This window comes from Parasteatoda tepidariorum, chromosome 6, assembly GCF_982258835.1.
Source record: "Parasteatoda tepidariorum strain Cologne lab strain chromosome 6, Ptep-v5.0, whole genome shotgun sequence".
NCBI classification, from domain to species: domain Eukaryota; kingdom Metazoa; phylum Arthropoda; class Arachnida; order Araneae; family Theridiidae; genus Parasteatoda; species Parasteatoda tepidariorum.
In genome coordinates this window covers 24,420,418-24,445,546 of record NC_141760.1, presented here as the reverse complement: position 1 = coordinate 24,445,546, position 25,129 = coordinate 24,420,418, and the positions used below count along the sequence as shown (strand labels likewise).

General features: G+C 26.3%; 2 protein-coding genes across 9 annotated transcripts in view; one reads left to right on the top strand and one right to left on the bottom strand.

Annotated features, from left to right (window-relative positions):
* Positions 1 to 2,702: 2,702 nt before the first annotated feature.
* Positions 2,703 to 15,341, bottom strand: LOC107452103 (stomatin-like protein 1). 8 transcript variants are annotated; one of them, XM_043045088.3, is made up of 10 exons: positions 15,011 to 15,341; positions 13,537 to 13,720; positions 12,545 to 12,657; positions 12,385 to 12,451; positions 10,859 to 10,941; positions 8,834 to 9,037; positions 8,074 to 8,129; positions 6,603 to 6,745; positions 5,679 to 5,885; positions 2,703 to 4,221 (listed from the first exon to the last, which is right to left on the bottom strand). In XM_043045088.3, the coding sequence occupies exons 2-10, from the start codon at positions 13,682 to 13,684 to the stop codon at positions 4,034 to 4,036; spliced, it is 1,209 nt and encodes a 402-aa protein (XP_042901022.2). In that variant the 5' UTR covers positions 13,685 to 13,720; positions 15,011 to 15,341; the 3' UTR covers positions 2,703 to 4,033. The 8 variants fall into 8 exon arrangements, with proteins under 8 accessions (XP_042901022.2, XP_087021681.1, XP_042901024.2 ...); XM_087165555.1 differs by having other exon boundaries at positions 15,178 to 15,315; XM_043045090.3 differs by having other exon boundaries at positions 15,186 to 15,290.
* Positions 15,342 to 15,459: 118 nt separating this feature from the next.
* LOC107452094 (RNA cytidine acetyltransferase) overlaps positions 15,460 to 25,129 on the top strand; it is a 28,721-nt gene continuing 19,051 nt past the window's right edge. Inside the window, exons 1-5 of the mRNA XM_087165553.1 lie at positions 15,460 to 15,710; positions 16,610 to 16,698; positions 17,379 to 17,462; positions 19,605 to 19,776; positions 21,304 to 21,435. Coding sequence (XP_087021679.1) covers positions 15,609 to 15,710; positions 16,610 to 16,698; positions 17,379 to 17,462; positions 19,605 to 19,776; positions 21,304 to 21,435 — 579 coding nt within the window. The 5' untranslated portion in view covers positions 15,460 to 15,608. The remainder of the gene's footprint in view (positions 15,711 to 16,609; positions 16,699 to 17,378; positions 17,463 to 19,604; positions 19,777 to 21,303; positions 21,436 to 25,129) is intronic.

Genomic DNA, 25,129 nt, shown 5'->3' with positions numbered 1-25,129 from the left:
ACATTAATGTATATTAAGTTACCAATTACATAAGAGTATCTTGTAGTGACATGAATCAGCTTAAACAGGGTTGCAAGGTGTTCCACAGTTACCAAAATCAAATTATACTTGGTATTCCATAATGAACTGAATTAGCTTATATGGAGTGTTTTATAGTGATCTGAATCAGCTTATACAGGGTATTCTGCAGCCGACTGAATAAATTCCATTCCTGTTATTGTCATCACAATTATGGATTTTGAAATCACATGAATATGAAACTAGATATACGATTTTGAAAATGAGAAAATACAAACTGGGATATAGAATTTTTAAAACGCGTAAATACAAATCACGATTTATAATTTTTAGATAGTGCAAATACGAATCATGATGCATAATTTTTAGATTGCATAAATAAGAATTATGATGCATAACTTTTAGAATGCGTGAATGCGAATCCCAATCCTTATTTTAAAATCGCGTATAAATACGAAAATCAATGTTTGACATTATAAACCGCATGAGCAAATCAACACATTGAATTTTAAACTTGCGTGAATACAAATCGCTACATAGGTTTTTAAAAAGACGTAAATAAGAATCGCAACGTACAATATTCAAATTGCGTGAATAAGAATCGCAACGTACAATATTCAAATTGCGTGAATAAGAATCGCAACACGCAAATATGAAAAGCTATGTTTGATATTAAAATCGTGTGAATAAGAATCGAGATATTAGCAGATTCCAGGTTTGGGACCTCTAAAAGGCTTGTCAGAAGCAGTGTCGTTTGAACTATGAAAATCGGATCTATCTGGAGGGCGGGTAAAAAATTCGGAAAATCTTATCTGCTGCGTGTAAAAGGGGAGAAAATAGGTAAAATAAGTAAAAATGAGAAAGGATTGGTAGCTATGTAGTTTGAATTTTCTGCTTCTCTTTGAAAATCGGTGAATTTTCTGAAAAAGCGGAATACTTATAAAAAAAATGAAATTTTTAGAAAATCTGAATTTTTGATTAAAAAAAAGCTGAAATTTAAGAGATAAAAGTGAAAATAGCGGAAATCCGCTAAAAAGCGGAAGAATCTCATCCCTGCAATAATGAAGTCAAAAAATTTCATCAAGAATTTAAAATTAATATTTATGAAAAGAAGAAACAAAAACCCTATTGAAATCACTACTGTGGAAGGCATGGCTGTAAGAATCAAATTTTGATTGGTCGCCTGGTGAAACTTCGATGAGTTATTAAATTAATAATCTCCTTCCAACTCCTTATAGTTTCCGCAAGTAATAAAACAGGAATTGACAATTGCAATTCAACCTCTCTCAGTGATTCCTTAAATTTTAATAGTGTTGTCGTTTTTTCCTCATTTAAATATTATTCAATGATCCCTAAAGTGCGTATTTTTTTAACAAATATTGTAAAAATATGTATAAAGGGTAGTAATTATAAAACATCATGTTTATGGATTTGCCTAGTTAATAAAAAGCTACGAAAACACATACCAGATGAAATAATAGGAGTAACCAAAACCAGCAGTTTCAAACCTTTGTAGTAGAACAAACCACCAATTTTGCAAAGGAAAAAATTTCTAAACAGCTATTTCAAACACCTTGTACACATTAAATAAATAATCTAAAGAAACTGAAGGGGTAAAGTATTACTTGATTTAATAAGTTAATTCACTTCAAAAATTAATAGATTGTAAATAACAGTTGACAGGTTTCAAGCAATCAAAAATAGGTGCCCATTTTCAAGGCTTGCCAGGCATGAATGAGAAGAGACAAACTGCATTATTTAATTTTTCTTGGTTACAGTGCCACCTAAGAAGCAAAATGCATAAACCTTTAAATCCATTTGTAGATACTTTTTTCTGGAGAATCCAAATCTGTAATAAAAAAACAGGGGTTCGTATTTCAGAGTTGCCCCTTTACCTTCCCACAGGTGGTGCAGATGGAATATCAAGTTTAGTATCATAGGATAGTTTTAAAAATGCCTCTATTTCAAATTTTTCAACCAAAGGTAAAATTCTCAAGATATTTTACTGTTTCTAAGCTTATTTATACCCTATATTTATTTAACTGTATCACTAGGGAGAGTGAATTTTGCAGAAAAGGGGATTAAGATCCTCTTGGATTAGACTCTCAATTAGCACCTATGGCACAGTACCAAGCTGTCTCAGGCTCACTAAAATAAAATATTACAAAATAACCACACTCTCAAAAAGTTTGTATAATTCCCTATTCAGAATGCAAATAAACTTGAATTTATGGTGAGTTCTTATAACATAATTGGATTTTTTTATTTTTTCACTTATATTCAGGTTCTGAATTTAGAGTAAATTTTTAAAAGGAAAATAGCAAATCAACTCGTAAAAATACAAGTTATTTACAAAACTATTTATTTTATATGAATACCTAATTATAAAATTAGGAAATTAATTTTCAAAAATGACCATAAAAGCTTAAAAATAAAAACAATTTTAAAACCAAAATTTAAATCTTCAACTGAGCAATTTTGAAAATAGAAAATTTTGTCCTAAAACATTAGTAAGTTATTAATATATTTTAAAGCAGTGTTTGTATTTCATTAAACAAATATCCAATGAAAAAAAAAAAAGCTTAGTTCATATCCAATGAAAAAATTCATTCAAATAAATTTCCAACAGTAAATGTTTCAGTTATAGTGATAAAATAGTTAGAATACAAATCACTAGAAATTAATTAACAGCAACATATACACATATTTATTTCAAATGCAACATAATATTAAGATATTATACATTTTTGCTTTAGATAGTAGAATTCATAAATTTCTGTACAGATACTTAAAATAATTTTTAAATTAATAAATTAATATGATAAACACATAAAAACATAAAAGATAAAAATGTTTAAAATAAATATAAAAGTAAACATGAGACTAAAAGTTATGATGAACTTAATTATTATTGGTTACATATGCACAATTAGCTACTGCAAAATTTCAGTTTATTTATTATTGTTACAATCTATTCTCGATACTACAACCTCTGATGTGCAAATAAAAACAAACATTATAAGACGAAATCATCATATTGAATGTGCACAAAAATACCATAAATATTTAATTTTAACAAAATAAATATTAGTGAAATTTTAACACAACAATGAAGAATCAGGAAAATAGTAAAATAATTGACAAAAACACAGCTTGTTTTATTTGCAATAACACTATAATGAAGCATAAAATTATGAAATGTTAAAATAGCACTGTTTACTTTCATTCCATTTATAATTAAATTAAATCTCTATTTAAAAAAATCAGTTTTTTTTTATTTAACAACAAACATTAAGTATTTAGCAAAAGAGATTAAAATTTCCAAAAAAAATAAACTCTAAATCAGAAGAAAATAAAGTTTAAAAGACTAGACAATAAACTAAATATAATAATATCACAGTCAAATTAACTAGGTTGATTTTTTCTAATAATTCTACAATAATATTCTAAAGCTTTCAAATAAAAGTGCACAAAATTTTTAAAAACTTTTAAAAAGCAAAAAGTTTTACAAAAACCACAAATAAAATGATTGCTTATATTTATCAAAGACATTATAGAGTGTAGACAAGTGCAAAAAGTCTCAACGTTAAGGCCAAAAACTTTCAATGTCTTACATTCTATTTTTAAAAAACCAAATAATCTTATTTTTAATTTTTTTTTTAAATTTTTCAATTTTTTTTTTAAATTTCTCAATTTATTTTTGGAATAGTGTTATTAGTGTGTGTGTGTGCAATAGTGTTGAAACAATGTAAAAGCATTTTTGTGCTACGTAAATATGATTTTGTTCTGAATCTTTGTTCATAAGTATGTTACACCACGACACCCTGATACAGAAATTTTTTAGCTTAATATTTGTGCGCACAGAATATTTTTGGCTTTTACATTACTCTGATATATATGTAAATTGTAAACTACATATTTTTGTTCAGTATGAACAAAATAAATTAAATTTACATAAAATCAATAAGCTTTTTATTTAAACTTATGTGTAAAAAATAAATGAAAGTCAAGAAAATTATTGAAATATTAAAGCTAAGTATTTCAACAACTTCCAATCACCTGTAACTGTAACTTTACCATCCATATAAGCATTTAGAGGAGAGAGTTTGCCATTAAGAAATTCTCTTAAAACATGTTCAGTTAGCTCAATGTAGACATCACATACAATTGTACAGTTATCATCTTCAAAGATGGAGAAATTATCTGAAAATTTGAAGAAAAGAAAAAAATAAATTTAAAAAAATGCTTTTGAACGATGAATAATTTACACAATTAAAAAGGTACCAAAATATTATTACAAAAATAATTTTTTAATGCACTTAAATTACATAATTACAAATGGAAATGTAATAATAACACTTTAAAATAATATTGCAAATAATTTTTAATAAGAAATAGTTTATTAGTTTTTAATGAAAATAATAATTTTTATTGAGTTATTAATAATTTTTACATTTTGTTTGAAAACAAAAATAATAGCTACAAATATTGCCGACATTCAAAAGTCAAAGCTACGTTCAAAAGTAAACATATAAAAATAAACAAATAAAAGGAAAGTTTAAATTTAACGTCATCAAACAAAGGTGGAAAAATTTATAACTGCAAATTTTTGTTTAGTATCATTATTATTTCAGTTGAAAAAAACAATAAAAATTTTCAATAACATTTCCTTTTTTTACTTGACATGTAAAAAAATTACATTTCTCAGCAGAAATTGTAGAGAACAGCAGAATAGCAGAAATTGAGTGTTGTGCTTTTTTTAAAAAATGGATAATTTTATAATTTATTCAATAAAAACAAAAAAATTATTACAAAATTGTTTGTTCATATTTTTATTTGTTCAATGTTATCACATACAAAATAAAGTAACTCAATGTATCACTTTATTTAACAATTGGTAATTAGAGTAAAGAATAGAAAAGCTTCAAAATGTTATTTTAGGTTCATTATTTTATGCAAATGATTTTAATTTTAGTCAGTATCATTTTCTTCCTGTGCTGACGCTATGTAATGATCGATGAATAAAATTTAGCGTCAATAAAAACGATCCCTACTGATATAATTATGTGTAAAAACTAATTTACCAATTATTAATGATAAAACTATTTTAAATAAATAACAATTATGCTTTTTATTTAAGTTTGCATTTAATTTTATATCATAAAAATTAGTTAGCTTTAAAAAAATGAGAAGAGGTTTGCTTACTTGAGAAGCATAGTTTTTTCAAAAATAATTTTTTTCTTGTAATTTAATTTTCAACTTTAAAAATAAATCATTGATAGTATTGTCTTTAGTGCACTCTGAAGTAGATTTCTTTTCGGGATCGTCAAAAAGAGATCTCTAAATTAGAATCTCACACAAATACTTTAAATACATTTTAATCTACTTATTTGTTTTGTTAATGTTTCTTCTTTTGATATTTTTTTGTGTTTTTAATTTGACCTTTTTTGCATTTGGTGTAGAGGTTTTCCCGGTAGCTGGATGAGGTTTAGATGATTCCCTCCTAAAGGTTTTCTTCAATACGAAGAAAAACTCCATGCCTCTCAAAAGTGGTCGTAAATAAAGGTGGTCGTACACAGAAGTAGTCTTTCCAGGAGGTTTCACTATATTACTTAAATTTGATTAAAATTTTATTTTAAATAATCTTTCTCAAAACTAACCTTTATCAAAACAAAGATAGACTTTTCTAACTGAGTCACCAAGAATATCGAGCTGAAATTTGGCTATCAAATTGGTCAGTTTTCCTTCTTGATACACATTATTGGTTACACATTTTAAAATATCAAGAATATCATCTGAATTAGATATGTTTTGATGGGAACTTGATGCAGAAGTAGCAGATTCGGTTTCAGAAATGTCAGAGTCATCTAAAAAAATTAACTAATTTTAAACACTTTTGAAAACATACATAATAATAATTACATCATTTAAAGTGTGTTCAAATTAGTAAAAAAAGTTCTTTTTTTTTCAAAGCTGATGTTTAAAAAAAATCTCAAAATAAGTCAATAAACATAAGCCTAAATAAAAATCAGCTTTTTTCTCAATTTTTATCATTTTAACTCATAATAAGTACAATAATTATAATTATTGATAAACGATTAGATTGATTATATTCAGGTAATATCATGAAATGTAGAACTGAGTTGTTGAAGGTTTTAAGTGACATTTTAGTTTATTTATAGTTTATACCTTGATTTAATTTCTTCTCTTTACTCAAGTTTCCAATCTGTAAAATCTATAAATCCCAATTACTCTATCACAGCACAGTTTGCAACCCAATGTTCACACTTTTAGCTTTTTAATTTGCTGCTAAAAAATAGGTTTTTAAAGATTATTTGTTGACTGTTTGTTACCAAATGCTCTTGAAACTTTCTTCCACACTGAAAAAACTTAAGATAATCGTTTATAAATATCTAAAAAATTTAGAGACTTAACAAAGTTAATGAATAATGAGCAATTAAATAGGCTAAAATATAATTTTTCACCGAGTAATGCCAATTTTTTCAAAAAACCACTTAAAACCTTTTTCTACTAAACTCTTTAATAGTTTAATATATGAAACAGACTTGAAAATGAGAACTAACTTCCTGCTGTTGTTGTGTTTGGTATAAAAGGAAACATAGGAGGTGATGCATCAGAAGATTGCCCTGTAGCTGCCTTTAAAGCTGTCATCAAAGTTCCAATGGCATCAATTGGTTCAGCAGCCTTTAAAACTTTAATAGAATGGCTACAAAAAATAAAACAAAATCATATTATATTATTGTTTGCAAAATTTCTCATTAACAGACATTTTTTTTTTATTAATGGAACTATTATCTTTTATTCATTGTAATTTAGATTATATTATTATAAGTGGAACATTCACAAAAAGATCTGACCGCGAAATAAGTGTAATGAAACTCATTTAAACTGGCTATATTAATCCATAAATTTCATTTAATAATTACTCTAAAGAAATTAAGTTTATCACAATTGTAGTTAAAAGTCAAAAGTAATAAATATATTTCACTTAAATTTTTATTCATGTTATAATTTTTTATTTAATTGATAATATTTCTATTCATGCATTATATTCAGGGTGCGTAGCCAAATCCTTCAACAAAAAATAAGGACTTTTTAAGTACTTTTTAAGCACTCAAAAATATTTTTAAGCACTATATACATTAACAAAATGCAAAATAATTTTCAAATACTTTACATGATTAAATTATTAGTTTCGGACAAAGAACTCTTTTTCTTGATTATATTAGCCATTATAAAATGATGAAGAGATTTTTCAGTTTGATATAAGAGGGAAATTGAGAATGTCTAACAAAATGCAACAGAGTTGCACGTGAGAGTGCAATAATCTTACCAAACCAAGCTCAGTAGACGCACATGTGAACTCGCAAGTATTTCATCAAACATTTTAAATTATTGGATTTTTCATGCGCTATGGACTGACGGTTCGCCAAATTAGAATGTTGAATGAATTGTGAAAACGTTGAATAGAACAATGTGAAAAGCCCGCTTTTGCATAATACGTGGCAAAAATCGACATGGTAAAGAAAAAAATTTAATTTTCGAAAAGAGAAAATTAAGCCCTTTTTAAAAGCATCCAATGAAAAATGCACCTTTGGGCTTTTAAAAATGAATATCGAAAATAAGCACCTTTAAGCACTTTTTAAAAACGCAATACACCATGATATTTAATAAATTCAATTACCTGAACAATACAAAAATGAACAACAATAATTTTACATATCACAAAAAAAAAGAAATGAAATGTATGGATTTGAAGAGCAGTCAAACTCTAGCTTTTTTTAAAGCTAGAATTTCCTCAAATAGTTCTAAAAATTTATTAAACTAGACAGAAAGATTTTATGATTCCTCAATAAGATATGACAAAACTTGTAAATTAAAATACAAAATAAAATCCCCACATATAACAATAATTAAAAATTGTGGGCATTTCTGAAAAAGAAACTTTAGTAAAAGGTGAAATATTACACTGGAAATTAGACTGAAACAGTATAAATAAAACATATATTCTAACAAAATTATTTTAAAACTTACAGGTTAACATTTATTATCTCCAATCCCCACTTTAAAGCACTGCGATTAAGTTCATTCTAAAATAAACACAAAACAAAAATTAATCAATTATTTATTTCACTTAAATGTTCATGGGTACAAGAAAATAGATCATCCTAAATACATAAAATTGATTTCATTTCTGTGAGAAACAAAATAAAAGAGACCAAATTTTATTATTTTTAAGTAAAATCAATATAGAATAAAGAATTTTTAAACTTTAACTGATAAATAATTATGTTATAATAAATTCTAACTTTATAGTCTAAATAGAAATATTCTAAAATAGAAATATTAAAATTTTAGAAAAAGTAACTACAAATACATTTTAGAGTTGTAATAATTTAATAGAGAGATGACGAAACATTAGATGCTATACAATGGAATTAAAAACTTGGGTAAACAGTGATAGCCCCTATCTTATAGAAATTTCCCAATTAAATTGTAAATAATTTATGTTCATCAAGGGCTTTCTTTTAGTTCAAGTAATATTTAGCAATAAATCTTCAAATTTAAAATATAAATTGATTATTTAAATTGATAATTTTGTTATTTAAAGGAAATATAAATTGATTTATATTTTCTTTAAATAACAAAATTATTTAAAGAAAATATAAATCAATTATCTATAAATTCCAAAAATGGGGGTTTAACTCTTCACCCTTAGATGTCTTTCATTCTGACTTAAAATCCTAAAAATAGTGAATAAAAGAAAAATTTGAAATCAAAACACATTCTTTACCTTGAAACTAAAATTTATAATTTCTCTCTTAAGTTCAAGATCATCTTGGTCTTTCTCAGATATTATATTTCCAAGGCAAAATTGGCTCAAATCCTTTAAGGTGCTTTCCTGCTGACGAAGTTTCATAACATAATTAATGACATCTGATATACGATATTCAATATCTGATTTCACCTCCACAATTGCTCTATCAGCTGTTAGAGACTGCAATAGAAGCAAATTTTATTAGTTCTTTATCATAACTTAACCATAAAATTGCACAGAACTGCAATATTTACTTTCATAAAAACTAAAATACAACAGTAAAAATATGAACAAGTGATATGTTATGATCATATTAAAATGTCCATCAACAACTTGCAACTGAAATATTAAATTAAATGTCGTGTAACGTAAACAAGAGGAAAAAGCAATACTCCTCATATTAGAGAAATTACACAGATAAAATTTCAAATTATGTATAAAACATACAACTACTATACAGAAAATTATGGTCAAATGATATTTTGAGCATCAATTATAATTATTTATTTGAAAACTTTTGAAATGTTTTATTATAAAATAGTGATTGAAATTTTTAATTCTAAAAACAATTAAATTTAATCTTTTAAGAAACCTATCTTAACAAAAATTCACACACTCTTAAAACTACTGAGATGAGTAAAAAAAATTTGCGCTTTTTTTAGTTTTTTTAGTTGCAACAGATGGCAGTAGCACGGTTTCTGAAATACTTGAAAGGTTTGCAATATAGTTTTTACGTCATTGATAGCTGACAGTGTAAGCATCATAGTAAAAAATAAATTGAGATATTTTGTTGAGTGTTGGAGCTTTGACAGCACTTTGAAATGAAAGATCAAAGTGTTCATTTTCAACATATCTTATTATTTCACTGCCGTAAAGTGCAAAACAGTGCCTCAAGCTTGTAAAAAATTGCGTAAAGTTTATGGTGACGATGCTCACAAGAACATTAATGCCAAAACTGATTCAAGAAATTCCAAATTGGTTTTAATTTAAAAATGCTACTTGATGACGAAGGCATACCTGAATTGATGATAACAAAATAAAGACAATGATCCAGTCAAACCTACATTACAGAACACAAGAGATTTCAGAGACATTGACGATGAGGCAAAAAAATGTCTACATCCATCTGAAGTAACTTGGAATCATAAGCAAGCTCGAAATTTAGGTTTCTCATAAACTCAAAGAAATTCATTTGATGGCACGATAAAAACACCTGTGTTGTGCTCATGAAATGCCAAGAAACGAGAAGTGGATTTTTTACAACAATATGGTGCGCAAATGATTTTGGTCCTGAGGCGAAGATTTACTATCTACGACATAAACTAGAATTTCATCAGAGGAAGGTTAGGTTCCCAGCGTGGTGAAATTGAAAGGGTGTGATGTTTTTTGAGCTCCAAGCAAGGGAAAGGAACAATCAATTCAGATGTAGGCAGTTTGGATGAAGCTGTCATCCAGAAACATCCTGAGCTCATCAATGTAAAGGAGTAGTGCTCCATCAGGACAATGCGACACCACAAACATCGCTGGCGACCTGTCAATAGTAATTGGAACATGGATGGAATATTTTCTCACCCACCATACTCACCAGACATTGCACCGTCAGACTTCCTCTGGTTTCACTCTTTTTAAAACTTCTTGGGTGGAATAACGTTAAATTCAGATGAGATTATAAATCAGCATCCTGTTCAGTTCTTAAAAAATAAAGCCAGACCTTTTTACGAATAAGAAATGAAGCTCAATGACAAAAGGTCATTGAACAAAAGGGAACATATATCATTGCTTAACTTTAAATTATTATGTAAATATATGACTTTGAAAAATATAGAAAAAAAAAGTAGATGAATTTTACTCAACCCAATATTTATAGTAAATAAGTCTTAAATTCAAAAATTTTAAAATTTTTCCATAGGAAACATTACTATCTATAATACAACAGTATGCACAAGACAAAATTTTTACCATAAACCTTTAAAACAAAATTATGAGTTTACAGATACAAACCTGAGATAGTGAAATGGTGAAGCCTTTTGGTTTTAAATCAACTTTAACCCATTTATCAATGCAGGGTAGAATAATTGCAAATCCTAGATAAAATAATTATTCATTAATTGTGTAGTGAAATTTTAAAAGAAAATAATGAGACTTTATTAAAAAATTAAACCAAATCCACTAAATAAGGAACATAAAATAATGGATATAAGAAATCAATAAGGATAACAGTAATGAATATCAAGAAGTGTTTGATTTCTCATATAATTCCATTTTAAATATCATTTAATAATGACTATAGTACCATTCAAGTGAAATTTTCAATACAGTTCTTTTAATCAATATGATTGAGTTGTATTTTTTTTTATAAGGAGATAAGAAATAAACTTGGATCCATATAACACTCTAATATTAATTTTTATTGCAACAAACTTTCACATGAACTTAAAAATATTGCTATCTCAAACATATTTTCAAATGACATTGTTTGACCTCAATGCAAAGTTGTAAACGTGTAACAAAATTTCATACTATGGGCAATAACTCAATTAGTGATATTTTGCCCTATTCCTTGCACAAGAATTTCTTTAAGCATACCAAGAATTTTTTTTAATAAAATTTCATAAAGTACATAAGTCTCATGAAAAATGGCACAAGCTCTTGTTTTTGAGATAAATCAAACAGAAAAATCCATTGAATTCAAGCCCAGTGTATAAAGTGGCCATTCTTGGGCTAAAACTCAATAGAATAAGTCTTGAAAAAAAAATGTCATTAACTCAGGGTGCTGGAGCAAAACCTGTTGGAAGTTTCTTTCTTTTTTTTCTTTTTTTTTTAATTTTAAACATACTTTGTGATCAAAGAATCATAACACTTTCTAAAAATAAATCTGTGATGTGTTCTGATAAAAGCATTTAGTTTCTTAAGTTCAATAAAATAATAAAATCAAAGTTCTTAAGTCATCTTAATCACTGCTTGCTACCCTGTATTTGACTACTTGTTGTTACAATTTCTAACAGAATTAGAAACTTTCACTTTATGAAATGATTCCTATGTTTTCAAATTGTGCAATTTTATTGACATAAATAAAGAAGAAGAAACACATAGAATACAGAAAATGTTACATTATTTCCCAATGACTGATTAGAAGTTTTTAAAGGAGAATCATATTTTTAGATTAGACTATAAAATATTTTTTAAAACCTAAAAAATAGCTCTAAAAAATGAAGAATATTTATATGCTGCATAAATCTTAAAATTGGTAAATCTTTTTTTAAAAAAAAATAGTTAACTGTTGAGAATACTTCTATTTAAGTCAAAAATCTCTAAGAAATGTTATTATTTGAAAAATATATTTGGAAATATAGAGGGAAAAAATTAGCAGTTCATTTTGCAGCTATTAAATTGGCGAACTTTCTTCAAACTATTTTATGTGCGTAAATAAACAATGATGGTGTTAGAACATTTTTCCAAACTTCTGTAAAATGTTTTTAAAAAATAACATCAAAAGTTTACATTTATTTCGAAATAAGATAAATTACCAGGCCCTCTCACTGGTTGTAACTTTCCGAGTCGTAACAAAACTAGCCTCTCCAGAGCGTGAATTTTCTAAAATATATAAGATTATAAGGTAAATAGAATACATTTTATCTAACAAAAATTTAAAAACATTTATATCCATAGAGTTAATTAATTTCTTACCTTTAAGCATATAAAAACTGAAATTGGAAACAGTAAGACTGCCAACATATACAGAATGCAAGTAATCGTATATCTTACAATCAGAGATGTCCATTTCTCTTTACGATCAATTTCTAAAGTAAAAAGAACAAATAAATAACTTAGCATTTTATAAAATAAAAATAACACATGGTAATGGAACTAATTTTTGAACATTAAACTAAAAAAAAAAAATCTAACTTTTTTATTAATGCACAGACATGACAGCAAAACAGAAGAAAGGGAAATCAAAAGAATGCATTTAAAAACGAGTTAACAATGACTTTTTTTGTGAACAACAAAATGAATAATTAACAATCTTTTTGTTTATAAGCGGCTTCATAGCATGAACAGTATAAATTTTATACTATATATTCAAAACAATCAGAGCTTCGATTTAATATTAAAAGATGGATAGATTAAGAAGTATTTGTAAAATGTCCAAATTGTCATGGAGTCATAATATGTCAAGAACTTAGTTTTAACTAAATTATGACACAATATATAAAATTCTTAATAGAGGCTCAAGTAGCAAAACAGTTTAATTTACTAAACATATCATACAAAAATTAATTACTGAACATTCTCCCATTAAGCTGCCTCCAAAGTGCCTCAATCTTTATAAATTAGAAGAAAACCAGGCCCTAGTAAATTATTGTTACAAGTTAGGTAGTAAAAGATATGAAGTTTGAAAAGTATGAAAAGTGTTTTATTTGAGAATTGAATCTATTATGAGTTATAATAGCACAAGGTCAACAAAAAAAAATATGTCAACACCAAGCAAGTGTTTTATTTAGTAGATCGTCATGCTTATTAAATTAAGTTAATCTTTGCAAAATTAAAAAATTCTAGATGTTTAAAATAGTGGTGTCTAAAATTTATCATACTAATCCTAAAAATCAAAAGCTCTCAATGACATTATTATAGGTCATTTAACATGGTAATAAAAATTAGTAGACTAGACCAAACATTACCAAAATCCTCATCTGATATTGTAATTGCCTGGTAGGAAAATACTGATCTGTATTCTTGGTTAAATGACTTCTTTTTAATGTGTGCAGCACCATATTTAAATGGAGAAGAATAATCAAAGATTGAGCTGAATTCTTTTTCTGTCACCATGGTTTAAAAGTAAGTCAACACCATTAAAGAAGGTAACTACAACAGAAATAGAATCTTTTAAATGTTATTAAAAGCAATAAGACTAAATTATAATTGAGATAATAAAAAACGAGTGAATTTATTCATTATTTATAAAAATTATAGCTGACATATTAAATATATAGCAACATTTCTTAAATTTTAAATAATTATATTCTTGGGGTAAAAGATTTGATTTAGAGATCTTTGATCAGGAGCAACTTATGATTTTGAACACTGATATTGAACAAAATATACTTTCTATCAGAATTAATTAATTAGAATTTAACAAAATAAAAGAAGAAAATTACAATCAAAATAAATTTATATGAATATCTTTAAAAGTAAATATTATACATATATAAATATATCAAATGCAAAACTCAATACTAAATAATTTATTAAAATATCGCACAATAAACTTTTTTAAGTTACATAAATCATTCAACAATGCAACAAAAGAGAAAACATTAAAAACACAGATATTTATGCATTATATCAGTCTTAAATATAAACATTAAAACCTCAAAAATGAGTCATCACATTTTGGTACATATGTTTTCCCAAACTCAGTATTAAAAAAGAAGGGTACATTCATACAAGTTTGCTAATTTATAAAAATTTAAACAGGATAAAAATAGTTTCAAGCAGTCAACAACTATAAGATAGAATTATTAAGATTCTAAAGTAAATTTAAGAACTGTTTGATTTTTTGAAACGTAATAGGTATGAGTTTAAAATCTTATAAATAATTTTATACATAGAAATGTAAAATAAAGAAATTTGTTACTTGAAGTTTGTTGTAATAAAGAAATTAAGTACTTATGATTAACCCTTTAATTTGAAGAATGGTAGATTAAAAATTCACAAACTGGTATGATGAAATAATTTTAAATAAGGGGTTTAGATCTATGTGAATCCCCCTTTTCTTATCATGAAAATAAAGCTATTCTTATCTTTATATTTTTTAATTTAACTGAAGGCAATATTGATTTTTCAAAAATTTGTTTTTAAATTAAGAAATTTTAAGGACTGGTACATGGAACTTTAAGGATATGCATACAAACTACATCTCATCACTGAGTAGTACCCTACAAATGAAAATTTGTAACCATAACATTTTTGGACCATAAATAATTTATATATTAAAAACTACAGATTATGGTTAATTTTTTAAAAGAAAACTTTTATTTTTTCTTCGTTAATAAAAGTAATATAGAAATACAAATTATCAATACGATATATACAATTATGAGTATAAATTATAACTAAAAGAAATTATAAGTACATAGCTTGAATAATCCTAACCTCCGTAATAAATTTCAAATATAACTCATTTTACTTTAAAACTTTTAGATCATTTCAGATCCAATCAGAATTATTTTATAGGTACAGGAAATGATCATATAGGTACAGGATATGATCATGTGTCTTTTTTTCAGCAAGTTAATTTAATAAATAATGTAAACTTTTACCGCATTACTTAAGCGAAACAGTTTCATTCACTCTTTTAGAAAACAAATTGCATAACCAAACGAAATTTGCTATAAATATAAATAAACATTACTGATCAATAAATCAATCAACATCAATTCTAATCAATAAAACTCAGTTTTCCACTTTTACCCTTTTGTTATATGATGCAATTTAAACCGAATAATCTGAAATAGGATGTAAAACTCAACAAATTGTTTATTTTTCGAACTAAAATATGTATTCCAGTTCTTTTTGTTGCAAGCATATGCTGTGTGAAAATCACTAACTACAACTTAAACTTATAAAATTTGTAAACAAAATCGTTGCATGTGGATAATGTGTGTTTGGGATTGATTTCAGCATTTTTATCTTTTTTTTTCCATTTTGATACTTTTTAATAGAAATTTTTTATATCTACATACTGTAAAAGATGAAAATCATTGATAAGAAAATTAAAAAACTCATAAAATCTGCTGCACGGAAAAATCATCGTTTATTAATTGTCATTTTGGGCATCTCTGGATTCCATAGTGTTAGTGATGATTTTATTTTATGTTGACATATTTACCAGTGTGTATTGTAAATTTTATTCAGGGAAAGATTGGGAAAAAGTTCAAAGAAAAATTAAAAATGTAACGCATTAAATTTTCATTAAAATAGTATTCGCGTAAAAGTCGAAATAGGCATGTTTTTGTAAAGAAATTTGCAAGTTTAAAATAAATCAATAGTTGGCATGACTGGTCACGAAACGGAATTCTTCTTTTCTAATAAGAATTGTTGATTATTTTAAAATGTAATTTTGAACAATTTTTCATAGATTTCAAAAGAAAGATTGGTTCTATGAATCTTAATACTTGCATTGACTAATGCTTAAAATTAGCAGTTACTTCAGATCAATATACCTGGGTATAAATTAGTACTTTTTGTCATCGGTTACTTTCAATAATATGAAGTTTAGCACTAACCTATGGAAAGATGAAAATTATTTATATTTTTGTATGACAAAATAATTTAAATTACTGTGGAGGACATTTCCGTGTTGGCGAGATTTCTGTATCGTGATCTGTGACCCGCGAAAAACTAAAAAAAGAAAATCACAGAAAAGGACCAACTTCAAAGGTATAACTTACTGCCACTCCTGGGCAAACATCTATAATTTTTTTTTTAAGTTTTCTAGTTTAAAATCTAGTTGGCACCTTGGCAATTGTAGTTTTCGCAACAGATCACAATACAGAAATATCCACTCCATAAGGGTATACATTCCTTAATTCTTAAACTGAAAGTAAAAGATTTTTTCTTCGTCTTTGGTGCTAAATATGAAGTTAAGTTTTAAATTCATGTATTGATCAAAGACATTTTAAAAACTACATATAATTCTTTGTTTCTTTCTCTTATTTATTAAAAAAGTTAATTAAAATGTTTCCTTTCCAGATACCATCAATTCATCAGCTCCTGACTAAAATAAATAAAAAAGAAATTACAACTCTATGGTGCTCAAGAGATGGGGTTTCAACACCAAAGTAATTATGAATTTTAATTCAAATTTAAAATGAGTTGAATTAAAGTGTTTATAAAAAGGATTGTTTGAGAAATCATACAGAACTCTCTACATTTAAAAAAATTTCTTCAAATGATATTTATGATGAATTTATTTTTCAGACCCAGAAATGTATTAAATTTAAAATATACCTATATATATCAGGATTTTTTAAAATGTGTATTATTGTTATTTACTTATAATCTGAGGTTTCCTAAAATATTTTTTTAAGCAAAAATCTAAATCTTGGTGACTTTTATTAAATGACATTGCTTAGAATGAACTTTTATTTTTAATTATTTCAAATTTGAGAATTTATTTATTTGAATATTTATTATAGCAAATACCAAATAGTACTCAATGGGATTTCTTTTTAAAAACCAAATCTCGTTTTGAACACATCTTTGTTGAGAAAGATTTCCTCTTTAAAAAAAAAAAAAAAAATTTCAAATTTATGCAAGAAATTTCAAGATTTTTTAATGAATCTTGCATTAAAATTTAAATATTCTATTTTGTAAGTTTAGTTAATTTAAAAGAGTATTAATAAAATTCTCTTATGCAAGCTATGTTTTTTTTATTTTTATAAAAGAAAGGGGACTGCATATTGTACCACCTCTTGTATTATAACAAAACTTTGCAATAATCAATAAATCATTGTTTTAGATCAAAGGATGAAAAAGACCATTGTGATCCTGATATCAGATCGTTAGATATATTGGATTTTAAACCATTATATTGTTCATATAAGTAAGTATTTCATGTTAGATTTTTCATTATTTATTGTTAAATTTCTATTATTGATTCATTATAATTAAAATAATTGATTCCAATAAAATTATGTCTGAATATTTAATGTTCCTAGTCCCCCCCCCCCCATTTCCTCCCCAAAAAAACGTTATCTAGAATATTCCACTTTTTTTTTTTCTCATGTTGTATTATGATTCAGATCTTTTTACCATTACCATTTTTGAGTAATTATGCCATTTCAAAGTGATACGCCTCATCATTAATAATTTGAAACTTTAAATTTTAGCGTATACGATGGTATCAGATGGTACAGCTTATCTAGTAATTTTTTTTACTACTTGCTTGAAAATTCTATTTTGTTGAACTGATTTTCCACAATTTCATTATCACCCTTCCTTTTTTTTAAATTTTTCACAGTGATCTATTTTTATGCTTCAAACTCAATAATAACGTAAAGAATTAGCTATTTATCATTTGATATGTTAAAATTTTAGGAATTCAAGATTAGTATTAAGAAACAGAATACATTAGATTGTTCTATGAAGTACAATTTTGCACAAAACAAGCTTTATTTCCTTTCATTCAATTATTATAATTTTTTTTATTTTATTGTGAGGATCTTTAGCAGTTTTAATTATTTGATTTGATAATATTTTAGTATTTCAAATCTAATTATAATTAAAAGAAGTGATGCAATTCCGATTGTTCTATATTGTATAATTTTGTTTAAGTAAGGTTCTTTTCATTAATTTATTGTATTTCAAAAGCATATTTTAATTAAATTTATTTTCTGTATATTTATAATAATTATTTTTAACCACTTAATTTTATAAATAAATTTGTTTTCTGTAACAATACGTTCAATCTGTGATCGTTCACGCAGTAAATTTTTGTGCAATGTATCCGATAGTGTTGTCTATCTGATGAAAAACTTTTCCTTTTCATTCAAATTTTGTTAGTGTGGCATATATTCCAGGCTGGCTTACCTCTACAAAATTATGGTATTTTTTTTAACATCTCTTAAATGAGAAAAGCTTGGTAATTTAGTAAATCCAGTGTTAATAACCAGTGTTTGCCAAAGTTATTTCTTATTGCTTAATGCAAATTTATGTTATTTCTTATTGCAAAGTTATTATTTACCCCATATGGGCTTTGAAATTGGCTCAATATGTGTCCTATATGAACATGCTCCGAGGGACCAATATTGGGATGTCAAGATTTTTTAATATTGGTCCTATGCATTATCAATATTGACCTGTATAAGACAATAGTATATTGGTATAATATATTGGTTGACATAATAATATATTGATTGAATAATGATTATAAAATATCGAGCAAATCTGACAATTCTATATAGGACTGGTATTGATTATAAAGTGGCAGTAAAGTATTGGGTGAAACGAACAATTCTATATGGGGCCCATATTGGAAAATATCGGCCCTTTCAACCTTATGGAGCCAAAATTCTTGAATATTGGTCCAATGATTATTTTGCTACTAGGCTACTATTATTTCTTGTTTTTACTTCTTATTTTTAGTATTTATGACTCCATGACTTATGTTTTATTTTTAATGAAGTTTTATTAAAAATGGTTAGTTAAGGGTTTTTCGCAGCACCCTGTATAAATACAAATGAGGATTTTTTTTCAAAAGAGTTTTAATGCTTTTTTTTAATTTATAGCACCTAATTACTATCTGCAGTTTTACAGATTTCTCACAGTATACAGAACTTTAAAAATAAATAAGAAAAAGAAGAAATTGTGTTAAATGAAAATTTGTGCTTTAATCTTCGAATTGTTTCTCTAATTATGTATAGAATCTTGGCAAACAAAAAGAAAAGGATTACATTGAAAATTCATTTTAGAAACTAAAATTTTTTTTAATGTCCAGGTTTAAAGGAATTTTAAGAATTGAAGAATATCTTTAAAAATTACCCAAAAAGGGGCTTGAATTTAAATGCTGTTTAAGATATCGAATCCTGTAGTAAGAAAGTTTGAATTTGCATACTAACGGTAGACATACCTGAAAGCTATTTTTGTCATCAGCAATCCATTACCAGTCACATAAAAAAAAATTGAATCTATTGTTTATGTTAATAATCTGGCTGCTAAATGTTGTTTTTATTCTTTTTCATATTAGTGATCTTGGAAGTATATTGCATGAAGCATATGGCGTGGTAGTTCTACAAGATCTTGATGCATCAAACGTACTTTTGCTCAATACTGTTTTACCTAATGTAAAAGGAGGTGGAGCTGTTATACTTCTTTTGCCTATGATAAATAGTATTGAAGAACTGAATTCTTTTTCTTTGGTATGTTTTTTTTTTTAAATATTTATCATACGTAAATAATAATTTAAGTTTATATTTTAAATATATTTATATCTATCTATATGCATTCTAGGCACTGTAAATATTAATTTTAGGGAAGGGGATTCTAAATTATAAAGCAATTTTTACCAAATTATAAATAATTATTTACTTATAAATATTGTAAATAATTATTGTAGCTATATAAATATGGCTAAAAGCAGAATGGAAATTGAATATATGATGTTTTCCTGGAAAAAATAGTTTAAATTAAATTTAAACAACAAAATCCTCATTAGTTTTAATTTTGCTTTGTTGAAATTATTGTTTTTAAAATAATTTCATGAGCAGACTTTTACTTTTTACAAATGCGAATTTACAATTTGTCAGCCTTGTTTTCTACTTGCAAGTCATTATAGGTTAACAATTTAATTATTTAAATCAATAAATAAAATTAAACCAACATAAGAACATCAATTAAGGAATTCAAATTGTTAGTTTTATAAAATTGTCATTGATAACTAACTCTTTGAAGCATTTATTTCTTTTCTCCTAGCAACATTGCAAAATCAATCTATGTCAAATTTCAAAACTTATTAATTAGAAAATTTTGAAGTTTTTCATTTGGTGTTTGAAGAACGAAATCTGGGGGAAAATTGAAGAGTAGAATTTCATTTGTTTTTCCCATTTTAGTAGCCTTACAGTTTTCTGCTTATTATTTACTAACATTATAACTTTTGGGTAATTAATTAGCTCTTGGAATTTTATTATATTATTAATTTCTTAAAAAAGAAAATGAATTTATTATCCTGACATTAAAAATTTTAATTGTATCTAAAGCTACATTAATTTTATAAATTTGCAATGAAAGTATGTCCAATTAACAGTTTTAAATTGATATTTAAATAATTTTTTAAAAAAATACTTCTATCTTAAAACAGATTATTCAATTAACTAAAAATGAAATTGTTAAAAATATACATACTTCTTTTGGAAAATAAGGATAATCTAAATTTGAATTAAGAGTAAATTATTAATAGTGTCTGTACTTAAAATATAATTTTGTATAAATTTTAGAATTCTGTTTAAAACTGAAATAAATAATATGAAAAAAGTTATTGTTTCAAAAAATCAGATGTTAATAACTTTTAACTTTCTTTTACTATCTTAAATTTCATTTAAGTTAAAACTATTTTTATTTTGCTTATTGTTAAACAATTTTTAGTTTCTTCCAGCATCCTGGTTTTTTCTGGTAGAAAACTCAATCCTGTTATATACATTTATTCGAAAATGAAACCTATTTTGTGTACCTAGTTTCAATCTTGATCTGTTTATTTTAATTTTCTGATTTTAATCAAGTAGCCATTTCTGTAAACTCATGCTCAATTACTATAAAAAGTTTGTTATTTATAATATTAATGATTTAGATGTAAAATACAATATTTATTTATTATTAAATACAATCAATTTTTTATTTAGCAAAGAATCTGAGTTTATCAATTCATTCATAATGGTTTTCTCCTCTTATAGAATAGTGATAAACATTCTTCGAGATTCGGGAAACGTTTTATCCAGTCCCTTGATTTGTGTTCAAACTTTTTAGTAATAGATGACAACCTTAATTTGCTATCTTCTAAGATGACTGAAAAAACAGATGAAATGGTGAGTGATATATTTCTTATTTATGTAGTCAGTTGATTTTTTTTTGCTGCTACTTTAGAAACAAGTTTGTTATGTATCTGCACCCATTTTTTGAGAATTTTTTTCTCGCCAACATCAGTAATAATGACTACCTTTGTGGGGCTTCGATTTTACATGTGCATGCAGGTGAGAGTGATTTAATAATGGAGAGAGTGGGATGTGCTTCCCTTAAGTCGTAATCTGTGTTTATTTTAAGTTTAAGCTTGAGTGCCAGTTACAGACGTGCCAACCTAACAAAATTAACATTCAGGAGTTTCCCTAACAAGAATTCAGGAGATTTCAGGAGGGGTAAAAAAAGGTGCATGGTATGCAACATTTGGCACTTCTAAGGAATTTTAAGTAAAAAATTTATTAAATATAAGAATGCAAGAAATTTTACACACTAATAGAGCAATAATTGTTTAAAAATATTAAATGGAAATAAAATAATTAAACACAGATTTAGCAACACAAAACTATATTAGGTAGATACTCTTTAAATAAATACCATTTCCTTAATAAAACATTATTCAAAAACCCGACACTGTAATAAAAATACACAAAAACTTTTAAAAAATAAACAAATTGAATAAGTATTTTATTTTAAAAAACCAATTCAATACTAATGTCTGTACAATAAAGAACCAATTATCCGGGATGCTCGGGACCATCGCTATCCCGGATGTCTTAATTTCCCGGTTTCCTGGATCGACAAAAAAGTGTCGTTAATCGATGTTTTATCAAACCCAAATTACAAGGAAAAAATGTAAACACATTTTAAAGTAAGAGAAAAAAGAAAAGCACTCCTAAATCTAAAAAGGAAAAAAATTGTAGAAAAATAAAATTTAAAAGAATAAAAAAATTTGCAAGTTTAGACCAGAAAAACAAGTTTAAAAAATAATTACGATTCCCAAATCAACTAATAAACAAAACCAATGATTAAATAACGCAATATATTTCATGGGGGGGGGCGAAAATAAAAGGAAAACCTATTAATCTAAATAAAAACAACACTTGAAAATTATCGAACCGAAACGATAGTTAAAAAACGGCACTAGCATAAATATTAAAACCTAGAACAAGGCAAGATCAACGGACTTTAAAAAAAAAAACTAATGAAAAAATTTGGTAATACAAATAATTTTATTGAGTGCAAAATTTATCATGAAAAAGAAAAAAAAAACGTAGTGGAATAAGAAAAACGAAACTGCAATCTGCTTCATAAAATAATTGTATGCTTTAATTAATAAACAATTCTCTTTTTTTTTTTATAAAAACGCGATTTTTAATTAAAGCAGGTGTGATTCCACATCAAGAAAAACTTGCGAATGATACCGCACTTCCAAAGAATCAGAATTTATTCAAAAGAAAAACATTTTATTTTTATTAATCGATGTCAAATAGATAAATATATTTTTCTCTTTCATCTTCTGTTCACTGATATGCATGTGCAATGCATTTTCCCCACCCCCTCGCAAATCAAACTAGCAAACGAAATCATCATGCCACTCCTTTGAGTTTAACGACCTAAAAGAGAATAAAGATCTAAAATCTTCAATGTCGCGGAAGAAATGACGTTTCTCTGGGTAAACGGGGAAAAAAATTCTTCCCTTCCTCACATTTTCCTCTACTCAACTTCAAGGATTAGTCCAGTTTCCGTTTTTTTTTTTTTTCATATCGTTTTAGTTCAAAATGGCGGGAGAACCGAGCAAATTTTTTTTTTGGATTATCTGGATACCAGATAAATGGTTCTCTACTGTATGCATGAAAAAAAGAGTTGCAGACTTAGCTCTCCGCAATTAAGTCTTGCTAAAGTCATTGGTACATGATTTGTTGAAATTGATCCATACTTTCGTTTCGACTTAAGACATCCTTGAATTTTTTTTTTTTTTTTTAAATATACGAAGACTAAACGAATAATTGATATCACATTGCTAGTTTACGAGCTTGTTGCCAACCGTGGAAAAATACGCATTAAAAACTATAAAAACAGCAAGATACAATATCAATTCCAACTATCGAGAGTACGAGTTTCCCCACTCCTGAACGGACGTCACTCGATAACGACATGTGACGTCATTGCATTCAACTCCACACGAAAGAAGAGGAAGATTTCACCCGCCCCCAGTGTAAGGGGGCGGGTGAAATAGGAGTGTTTTTAGAGGTAACGTTGAAGAGGGGGGAAAATAAAGCATGTTCAGCTACGCTTCAGGCAGATGGTAGTTTGATAAGAGGGGATGGAATTCAAGCTGAAAGAAAAACTTACCTTCGCACTCGCGGAAAAATTAGGTAATTTTGAGTTTGGCCGTCGATCGCAGTAAAATTCGGGAGTTTTTCAAATCAATTCCGGAGGGCGGGAGAATAACTCAAAATTCGGGAGACTCCCGCAAAATGCGGGAGAGTTGGCACGTCTGCAGTTATAAATTTCCCGAGAAATTCACTACATTGATGTTTTTTTTTTCAATCTATATACACTGTGTGGATAGATAAAGAATGCTCTAATTAATTTTGAAGTGATGCAAGGAATCCGCTAGAAGTGATGATTACATATGTACGTATGATTAGAATAGAAGTATGTCTTTATGTTTAGTAGACTAATTTAATTAGAGGCTCAGTGTATCAAACATTGATTTTTTTTAGGGTCAATAAAGTGGACTTTGAATTTTACACAGTCCTGTGATTTTTCCACTAATTTGTGGAATTCCGCAAATCAAAATTTTTTTTCCTCAACTGAATTTTCTCGGGAGTTCCACTAATCTGAAAATTAAATTTAATATCTTTTGCAAAATCCTGTTCCCTTTTTTTTCCTTCCAGTAATTCTTCAACACCCCAAGACAAAACAATAAAATTCCTTAATAAATTCATAATGCAAGAAGTATCTCCAAAAATCTCCATGTTGCCAAAAAGAGATTGTTTGACCCCAAAAAATGATGTTCTTTTGTTTTATTTTAATATAAATTTTATAAATTCCAATTTGTTAGCAAAGAATTATTAAATCAATGCAGTATATTTTTTATTTGCCTTGCTAATTGGGATCAATATTTTAAATTATATTATGACAAATGATATTATGACTATTATTTATCTTCTCCATAAAAAGAAATAAGTATTAAAAAGAACTGTGGAGAAAAATTGTTTCATTCGAAAGTGATAATATCTAACCACGGAGTTTCTAAAAAATTTCAGATAATTTCTTCATCCAGCAATTGCATATCTATTTATAGGGTTGCAATATTTGATTCCATTTTGAGCAATAGTGCAGACACTTAACAAAATAGTTTCTTACTTTATGTTGTTGAGTAATGCGAGAAAAGAAAAAATGTAATCTTCTTAATCTTGACTATAATATTAATTTTGATTTTGAATATTACAAAAGAAGATAAAATCTATATTGTAAACCTCATACGATGAAAGGAAGGGTTTTATGTTTAGTATAATCAAGCTAATTGCAAGAAATTCTAATATATCTAAAAACATTTATATGAATAATTTTTATTCAAATTAAATAAGTTACATAAACCTGTAGTATTATCTATTTATTTTATTTATTTATTTATTGTTGAAAAAAATGAACTTATTTACCTAAAATTTGATTTGATTTGAATGACTATTAACTAACAAATGTAATTAAATTGTATGCAAAATCATTGAGTTAAAATATAATATTAAGAATGAG

Bases quoted from the DNA above. Each gene is read 5' to 3' on its own strand.
- LOC107452103 (XM_043045088.3), bottom strand. From the start codon at position 13,684: ATGGTGACAGAAAAAGAATTCAGCTCAATCTTTGATTATTCTTCTCCA. The intron at 12,658-13,536 runs GTAATGTTTGGT...TTTTTACTTTAG, and splicing joins AATATCAGATGAGGATTTTG to AAATTGATCGTAAAGAGAAA. The intron at 5,886-6,602 runs GTTAGTTCTCAT...TAATTTTTTTAG, and splicing joins AAACACAACAACAGCAGGAA to ATGACTCTGACATTTCTGAA.